This window comes from Electrona antarctica (genome assembly GCF_951216825.1).
Source record: "Electrona antarctica genome assembly, chromosome: 19".
Taxonomy (NCBI): Eukaryota; Metazoa; Chordata; class Actinopteri; order Myctophiformes; family Myctophidae; genus Electrona; species Electrona antarctica.
Window position 1 is genome coordinate 44,609,682 of NC_136800.1, and position 9,569 is coordinate 44,619,250.

At 51.7% G+C, this 9,569-nt stretch overlaps 1 protein-coding gene across 1 annotated transcript; it reads left to right on the forward strand.

The window, feature by feature from the left end:
- Positions 1-236: 236 nt before the first annotated feature.
- LOC306943166 (RNA polymerase II-associated factor 1 homolog) lies at positions 237-2,609 on the forward strand (the record flags this gene model as incomplete). Its single annotated transcript, XM_079529367.1, has 2 exons — positions 237-1,497; positions 2,569-2,609. The coding sequence occupies 2 exons, from the start codon at positions 237-239 to the stop codon at positions 2,607-2,609; spliced, it is 1,302 nt and encodes a 433-aa protein (XP_079385493.1).
- Positions 2,610-9,569: the final 6,960 nt, after the last annotated feature.

Here is a 9,569-nt window from a genome sequence, read left to right on the forward strand (position 1 = left end):
ACGTCACCATCGACAGCCAGTTATAACCCGACATTGAAACATATCTTTATTATGTCACCATCAACATCAGTATATATACCTACCAAGCATATTTGCAATATAAAGACAAGCAGCATAAAGACATCGCATTCATGACATCATATTGATGACATCAGTCTTTTCCCTAATATGGAGGATTAGGACTGGGAAGGTCATATTTAATTACATTGTGTGTCTAAACATCCATGTTGTAGATCATGGATCCCTCCTCCAGCCAGGCCCAGAGCTCCTCCGTTCAGAGAACCAGCACGGTCGTCCCGGAGAGGACTGGGCTCCTCTGTCGGGTGAGATACTGCAACACTCTGCCGGACATCCCCTTCGAACCCAAGTGCCTGGCGTACACCCTCGACCGGCAGAGGTTCGTCCGGTACAAAGCCACATCTCTGGAGAAGCAGCACGAGCACGCGCACCTGACGGAGCCCGACCTCGGGGTCCCCATCGACCTCATCAACCCGGACACCTACCGCGCGGTGGACCCCGCCGTCGCACTGGGTCCGGCCGACGCGGCGCTGCTGGAGGAGGACGTCGTCCAACAGGCTCCGTTGAGCTCCAAGACATCTCTGCACGCCACGGTCGTTCCGTGGATGAGAAAAACGGAGTACATTTCCACGGAGGTCAACAGGTACGGCGTCTCCCACGTGAAGGCTAAAGCCAATGTCGTCGGCGAGTCTAACAAACCGCGCTTCGTCGCGGAAGAGATCTACAAGGACAGAGACGGCCAGATTTCCGCCGTCGAGAAGACGTTCGAGGACGCGAAGAAACCGATCGCGCGGCACCACAGCAGAGCCGGAGTCACTCCCGTCGAGGTGCTGCCCGTGTTCCCCGACTTCAAGATGTGGGGCGACCTGTGTGGTCAGGTCGTCTTCGACTCTGATCCCGCGCCTAGAAACGTGTCGGCACCCGCGGCCGCGGAAATGGTGTCTCAGGCCCTGATCAAAGCAATAGGAGATAAGGCCGTCGGTTCAGAGTGTGTCGGTTATTTCCTGCCCAGCGAGGAAACTCTGCGTAAGCGTAAGAGAGACACCGACGAGGAACCAGGCCGCGTGCCGAAGAACGAACTGTACGATTACCACCTGGCTCAGGAATACAACTGGGAGGTGAAGAAGAAAGGCAGCAACGGCTACGAACAGACCTACTTCTTCATCTTCAGAGACGGCGACGGCGTTTACTTCAACGATCTCGACACCAAGTTGCTTCTGGGCAAGAGGAGGAGGCCCAACAAGGCCGACGGTGGAGTGCAGTCGACCGCGAACGCCGCGATCGTGGGCAAGCTGCGAGAGCTGAACGAGAAGGAGCTCCTAGCGCAGGAGGCTCGTCGAGCCGGCCTGCAGAACCAAGAGGCCGGAGACAAGGAGGACGACCTGCAGGAATCTGCCGACGAGAGCAGCGGAGGCGCCGGGAGCGACGCGCAGAAACACTCAGATGAGGCAGAGTCGGAAGATCAGGAGCAGGAGCAGAGTGGGAGGGAGGAGGAGGAGGAGGAGGAGGAGGAGGAGGAGGAGGAAGGAGAGAAGCAACAGGGGGCGGTCACCAGCGGAAACGAGAGCGGCGAGGAAAGGAGGACCGCGCGCGACGAGGAAGAGATTTTCGGCAACGATGACGAAGAGGACTGCGACGACACGCCCAATAACTCGGCCGGATGCAGCGAGGAGGAGGAGGAGGAGATAGAGGAGGAAGAGGAGGAGGAAGAGGAGGGGAAGCAACAGGGGGCGGTCACCAGTGGAAATGAGAGTGGCGAGGACAGGAGGACCGCGCGTGATGAGGAAGACATTTTCGGACTCGATGACGAAGACGACAACGACAACAAGCCTTATAATTCAGCGGGATGCAGCGAGGTCGAGGAGGAAGAGGCGGAGGAGGAGGAGGAGGAGGAGGAGGAGGAGGAGAAGGAGGAGGAGGAGGAGAAGGAGGAGGAGGAGGAGCAGAGCGTCAAGAGGAAGAAAGCACAAAGGAGTTCACAAACGGGATTGCAGGGACAAAGGAGGTGACACACAGGGTGCAGGCAGCGGATTTGTCCGTTATCACTGTATTAAATATACGAAATCAATCGTTATCATGGCGTTGGAATATGGCTAATATGGCCATACTGGCATACTAGACATTGTGGTGCTTGGCTGTGTTCCCCCAGACTGCACGCATGCAGGGTGGTGGTGCAGACATAGCCTGGTCAAGGACTCCCCCTGCTGAACGTGTCATTTCCAAATGTATTGTCGGGGCATGGCAACTAGGGGCTACTAATATTTACTGTTCTCTGCCTATCGGGACATAACTCGGGTCTGGTGGCCGTCACAACGCTCGGCACGGCGACTCCCTCGGCCCGGCGACTCGCTCGGCGGTGTCTCACGTGGCTCAAGGCCACCAGAAACGGCGCGCCTCCGTCATTGACACAAAGAGCAAACGCTCCCATAGTTTCACTTCCGGATTTCCCAGTATGTTGATTATCACATACTGGGGGTATTTCTAAGGTGCTGATTGATCACGAACATTCTCTTGATTATCGGGTGATGACATTCGAAACTGGTGGCGCAGGAGACGAGTTGCACACGACTGACTGCAGCTTGACCTGCTGAGGCGACAGTGGCTCAGGGGTAGAGTGGCTGGATGGTAACCGTAAGGTTGCCAGTTCGAACCCGGGCTCCCCCAGAGTTACTGTCGAAGTGTCCTTGAGCAAGACACTGAACCCCTAATTGCTCCCGATGTGCTGGTTGGTGCCTTGCATGGTTTCCGCTGCCATCGGTGTATGAATGTGCATGTGTGTGAATGTAATGCACAGTTTATGCAAAGCGCCTTGGATAAAGGCGCTATATAAATGCACCATTTCCCATTTTATTTACCAATAATGATCAAAAGGTTGTTCCTCGCTTCATGCACAGGAGAAACAAATGTTTCAATGTTGGGCGGATGATGTCTTATCTCTTATCTTATCTCTTATCTTATGATGTCTTATCTCCATATTATAACTTTATAACGGATGGGGCAGTATTATGCGTGTCTTAAGTACCAGGTCTTATTACTTAACTTAAGACCTGGAGGCGTGATCAATGCCATTTGGCTATTCTGAGTGGCCAAACAGCATTGACCACGCCTCCAGGTCTTAATTTAAGTAATAAGACCTGGTACTTAAGACATGCATAATACTGCCCATGATGTCTTATCTCCATATTATAAGTTTTGGAAATGTCCCTTTTTTGAGTGGTACAAACCACTCCAACAACTGGCTTTGTACCCGTGTACCCGTGTACCCGTGTACCCGTGTTCGTACCAAAAAAACGAGCACGGTTACTATGGTCACTGACATTACGTCAGACCACAGCTGATCAGGCTATATAAGACCTTGCACCACTCAGTTCACACGGGTGTGATTTTTTTGTAAATAGTGACCTACTTGATCATACTGTATTAGGGTGTCACACAACATAAAAGCGTCATTGTAGTAGCACATTGACAAGCTCAGAATGTGACTTGCAGCTTGTTATTTTAGGTACAAGTATAGGCCATGTATTGGCCTACGTGTGCGCAGGCAGAGCGTGCAAACTTTGTACTGCTACTAACTAATGTCTATTACAACTGCTGTTCTAAGTCCTTTAGACCCGTTATTGACCTTATACCAACCTTGAAACGTACCTTAGTTACGTCACCATCAACAGCCAATAAGGGACCACCATTCTTACCCCGACATACATACATACAGACATACAGACATACATACATACTTATAAGGTATGCCATCTGGTGGCTAATGAACCAAACACACATTCTCAGAAGTTGGAGCAGTTTTAGAGGACCCACTTTTAGGCCAGTGCAACAGAGCATGCTTTTGCCTTTTTTTAAACCTTACCCATTTTAACCAAATACATACATACATACATACATACATACATACATACATACATACATACATACATACATACATACATACATACATACCATGCACTCAACCTGTGGTCCGGGGACCTCCAGTGGTCCCTGTGGGAGTTCCCTGTTGTCCCCAGCTAAATGATGACGTTGGTAACCCAATGGACCCTTAATGCCGCGTTGTGTAAAATGACTTATACTGGATCTCTAGTCCACTATAGTCCCTTGCTCCTCCCTAACATTTTAGTCTAGTTTGTATTTGTTGACGAAATTGTCAGTATTATTTAGTCTTATAGTTTTAGTCATCATAGCTTAGTTCTCGTGTAGTTTCCATGTTAGTTTTCGTCAGTGGAAAAAGGTAATCGACGAACATTTTTTTTCCTCTTAGTTTTAGTCGACGAAAACAACACTGTATCAACATGCAAATTTACATTTACATACTGTAAGAAATTTCACCTACTGGGTCAAACAGCTAAAGGTTCATAATTATATTCATGACAATATCAGCTTTAACCCATTCTGAACGGGAACCCCTTTTGGTGTTTTAACTAAGCATTATGTTATACTTTAGCTATTGAAAAATAGCAGATCTACAAGCTTGTAGAGCTTGTAGATCTGCTATTTTTTGAAAAATCGTGAAAATGTGGCACAAATCTTTGAATCTATATTCTTTCAGAGCGAACGTTTTTAACTCAAATCTTTGCTTCTGAGGGGTTCCTGGAACAACATATTTTCAGATGGGGGTCGGTGGCGCAATTACAGATAATCGTTGGGGTCCTTGACATGAAATATTGAGCACCAATGATACAGAAACATGAGGTAGTTCAGAAAACTGTCAGGCCTACATGAGTTAAACAGCTGCACCTGCACACAATGGAATGCTTTCCTTTGCAGATTGCCTGCGGCGGGGACATGGTGGTGGTGGGGGGGGGTGGGGGGGTGCGGGGACATGGTGGTGGTGGGGGGGCGGTGCGGGGACATGGTGGTGGGTGGTGGGGGGTGGGTGGTGGGGGGGGTGCGGGGACATGGTGGTGGGTGGTGGGGGGGTGCGGGGACATGGTGGTGGGTGGTGGGGGGTGCGGGGACATGGTGGTGGGTGGTGGGGGGGTGCGGGGACATGGTGGTGGGTGGTGGGGGGTGCGGGGACATGGTGGTGGGTGGTGGGGGGGGGGGGGGGGACATGGTGGTGGGTGGTGTGGGGGGGGGGGGGGGGTGCGGGGACATGGTGGTGGGTGGCGGGCGGTGCGGGGACATGGTGGTGGGTGGTGGGGGGGTGGGTGGTGGGGGGGTGCGGGGACATGGTGGTGGGTGGTGGGGGGGGTGCGGGGACATGGTGGTGGGTGGTGGTGGTGGGGGGGGGGGGGGGGTGCGGGGGGTGCGGGGACATGGTGGTCGGGTCATGGACTTCATTTCACAAAGGCTTGTCGAACACTCTCTCCTCTCTCCTTCTTCCCACATCATGTGGAGCGCTAGCTAGCTAGCTCGTATGGCGTTATCCGAACATGAGCCCAGTAGCCAGTTAACCCGTTTTGGGCGGGAACCCCTTTTGGAGTTTTAAGCATCATGTTATACTTTAGCTATTGAAAAATAGCAGATCTACTAGCTCATAGCGCAGCACTCTGTGCCGCGCTATGAGCTTGTAGGTCTGGCATTTTTGGAAAAAACGCGAGAATGTGCCTCAAATCTTTGAATATATATTCTTTCAGAGTTTCAGTTTTTAACTCAAATCTTTGCTTCTGGGCGGGTCCCTGGAGCAACATATTTTCAGGTGGGGGTCTGCAGCGGCATATTACTATATCATTATATCATATCATATATCATATTACTATATCATTTTTGGGGTCCTTGACATTGAAGCACTGAGAAAACTGTTGCGCCGTCCTTTCTTCGTCCTTTGTTTTTCAAACTGTGAAAGAATATATATTTTTTTAAAACAATTGCAGATCTACAAGCTCGTAGCGGCCTGCTACTTTTCAACAGCTATAAAGTTTAGAATAATGGTTAGAGTGGTTATAAGGTGACACATGTATGCGTTCCAGGTATTAATGGGTTAAAGGTATAGGATTATAGCTGCTTCCTGCTTTAGAAAGCCAGAGGTTAGGGAAGACAGATTGTGCTGCGAATGTAGTCAGGATTAACACTGTGTGTGTGTGTGTGTGTGTGTGTGTGTGTGTGTGTGTGTGTGTGTGTGTGTGTGTGTGTGTGTGTGTGTGTGTGTGTGTGTGTGTGTGTGTGTGTGTGTGTGTGTGTGTGTGTGTGTGTGTGTGTGTGTGTGTGTGTGTGTGTGTGTGTGTGTGTGTGTGTGTGTGTGTGTGTGTGTGTGTGTGTGTGTAATCCTTCGATGACCTTCCCCCGAGCCTGCCAGTAGAGTCGTCTGTAATAAAAGTTTTAACACACTCGTACATGTGCGTGCAGTGACGCACACACACACACACACCACTCTTAAGTGGCGTTCGTCAATGTTCAGCGGCTTCACGACGTTGCGTGACCCCGTGACCCCGTGAAGTAGCCTATGAATATTACTACAGATCTGCTGACATCAAGATCAATCAATTCATGGTGCTTAATCACTTCCAGCATGGCGTCCTTAGTAAGACATTGCTTCTGCCTTGTTTGGCTAGCTAATAATGTAAGTGTGTGTGTGTGTGTGTGCGTGCGTGCGTGCGTGCGTGCGTGCGTGCGTGCGTGCGTGCGTGCGTGCGTGCGTGCGTGCGTGCGTGCGTGCGTGCGTGCGGGTGGGGTCCCTTGATATAAACTGCTATGTTCTAATGCAGTGGCTTTCAACCAGTGGTCCGGGGACCACCCGGACCACCCTTGAGGGGGTCCCAGGTTGTCCCCAGCTAAATAAGGGAGAGTTTGTTGGTAACCAAGTGGCCACTTATTGTATCGATTGGTTTAATTTTGCACTCAAGAGTTAAATAATATAGTTAAACATCTCCATCGGTTAATTTTTAAGATGTCTACACAACTAGAGAATGTAGAACATTGGTTCCCAAAGTGGGGTCCGGGGACCCCCAGGGGTACCTGAGGGAGTTCCAGGGGGTCCCCAGCTAAATGATAGTTTGGAACCAAATAGAGTTAATAGACCATTATGGGTCTGTAACTCAGATAGTGTAAAAATGGAACCAAATGGACCCTAATGGTTCCATTTGTACACTCTCAGAGTTAAAATAACATTGATTTTACAAAATAAATTGTGGGTCCCAGAGATAGAAATGCCATTAAAGGGGGGTCCGTATGTAGACTAATGCATGTCAAACTGGGGGTCCTTGAAATTAAACGGGTTGAGAATCACTGCTAGAGCCGTAAAAATATTCTCTTATGGGGGTCCCTGGCATGTCTTTTCAAATGGGGGTCCGCTAATTAGTGTCAATTTTGGGGTCCTTGACATGACAAGGTTTGTGAACCACTGATGTAGAACAGTGGTTCTCAACCCGTGGGTCGCGACCCCTCGGGGGGTCGCCAAATTATTTTAGGGGGTCCCCAAATTATTTTCAAAAAAAAAAAAAATCGTGAAAATGTGGCACAAATCTTTGAATCTATATTCTTTCAGAGCGAACGTTTTTAACTCAAATCTTTGCTTCTGAGGGGTTCCTGGAACTACATATTTTCAGATGGGGGTCGGTGGCGCAATTACAGATAATCGTTGGGGTCCTTGACATGAAATATTGAGCACCAATGATACAGAAACATGAGGTAGTTCAGAAAACTGTCAGGCCTACATGAGTTAAACAGCTGCACCTGCACACAATGGAATGCTTTCCTTTGCAGATTGCCTGCGGCGGGGACATGGTGGTGGTGGGGGGGGGGTGGGGGGGTGCGGGGACATGGTGGTGGTGGGGGGCGGTGCGGGGACATGGTGGTGGGTGGTGGGGGGTGGGTGGTGGGGGGGTGCGGGGACATGGTGGTGGGTGGTGGGGGGGTGCGGGGACATGGTGGTGGGTGGTGGGGGGTGCGGGGACATGGTGGTGGGTGGTGGGGGGGTGCGGGGACATGGTGGTGGGTGGTGGGGGGTGCGGGGACATGGTGGTGGGTGGTGGGGGGGGGGGGGGGGACATGGTGGTGGGTGGTGTGGGGGGGGGGGGGGGTGCGGGGACATGGTGGTGGGTGGCGGGCGGTGCGGGGACATGGTGGTGGGTGGTGGGGGGTGGGTGGTGGGGGGGTGCGGGGACATGGTGGTGGGTGGTGGGGGGGTGCGGGGACATGGTGGTGGGTGGTGGGGGGGTGCGGGGACATGGTGGTGGGTGGCGGACGGTGCGGGGACATGGTGGTGGGTGGTGGGGGGGTGCGGGGACATGGTGGTGGGTGGTGGGGGGTGCGGGGGGGGGGGACATGGTGGTGGGTGGTGGGGGGGGGGGGGGGGGGGGGGTGCGGGGACATGGTGGTGGGTGGTGGGGGGTGCGGGGGGGGGGGGACATGGTGGTGGGTGGTGGGGGGGGGGGGGGGGGGACATGGGGGGGGGGGACATGGTGGTGGGTGGTGGGTGGGGGGGGGGGGGGACATGGTGGTGGGTGGTGGGGGGGGGGGGGTGCGGGGACATGGTGGTGGGTGGTGGGGGGTGCGGGGACATGGTGGTGGGTGGTGGGGGGTGGGGGGGGGGGGGGTGCGGGGGGTGCGGGGACATGGTGGTCAGGTCATGGACTTCATTTCACAAAGGCTTGTCGAACACTCTCTCCTCTCTCCTTCATCCCGCATCCCGGTCTACCCATAATAGACCATTATGGGTCTGTAACTCAGATAGTGTAAAAATGGAACCAAATGGACCCTAATGGTTCCATTTGTACACTCTCAGAGTTAAAATAACATTGATTTTACAAAATAAATTGTGGGTCCCAGAGATAGAAATGCCATTAAAGGGGGGTCCGTATGTAGACTAATGCATGTCAAACTGGGGGTCCTTGAAATTAAACGGGTTGAGAATCACTGCTAGAGCCGTAAAAATATTCTCTTATGGGGGTCCCTGGCATGTCTTTTCAAATGGGGGTCCGCTAATTAGTGTCAATTTTGGGGTCCTTGACATGACAAGGTTTGTGAACCACTGATGTAGAACAGTGGTTCTCAACCCGTGGGTCGCGACCCCTCGGGGGGTCGCCAAATTATTTTAGGGGGTCCCCAAATTATTTTCAAAAAAAAAATTCAAAAATTCAAAAATAGCAGATCTACAAGCTCGTAGCGCGCCACTCGGTGGCGCGCTATGAGCTTGTAGATCTGCTATTTTTAAATAGCTAAATTATAACAATGCTTAAAACACCAAAAGGGTTTCCCGCCCAAAAATGGTTTAAGGTTATTGTAGCAGTCAATTTATATTGGGGGTCGGGAGGGGGCGGGGCGGGGGTCCCGAGACGTTGCCAAAGCATTTCCGGGGGGTCCCCGGCCAAAAACGTTGAGAACCCCTGATGTAGAAGACTTGTTATTCTGATCGTTTGCCTGTTATCTCTCCTAACGGACAAACAATGACAACCAAATATTCAACATATGTTGGGGGGTAAGAGAGTAGAATCTGGTGTTCCGTGGCTGGAATGCCCTGCAGGGCCTTGACATGAACAGGGATATAAGCCTACAGTGGTGTAACATGTCTTCTAGCTTCCACACATCTTGTGTGATCTGCCTCCGTTCCCCAAACATGACCTCTACGCTGTCAGAGATAACTCGCAGCTTTCCGGCTGACGCCTTAA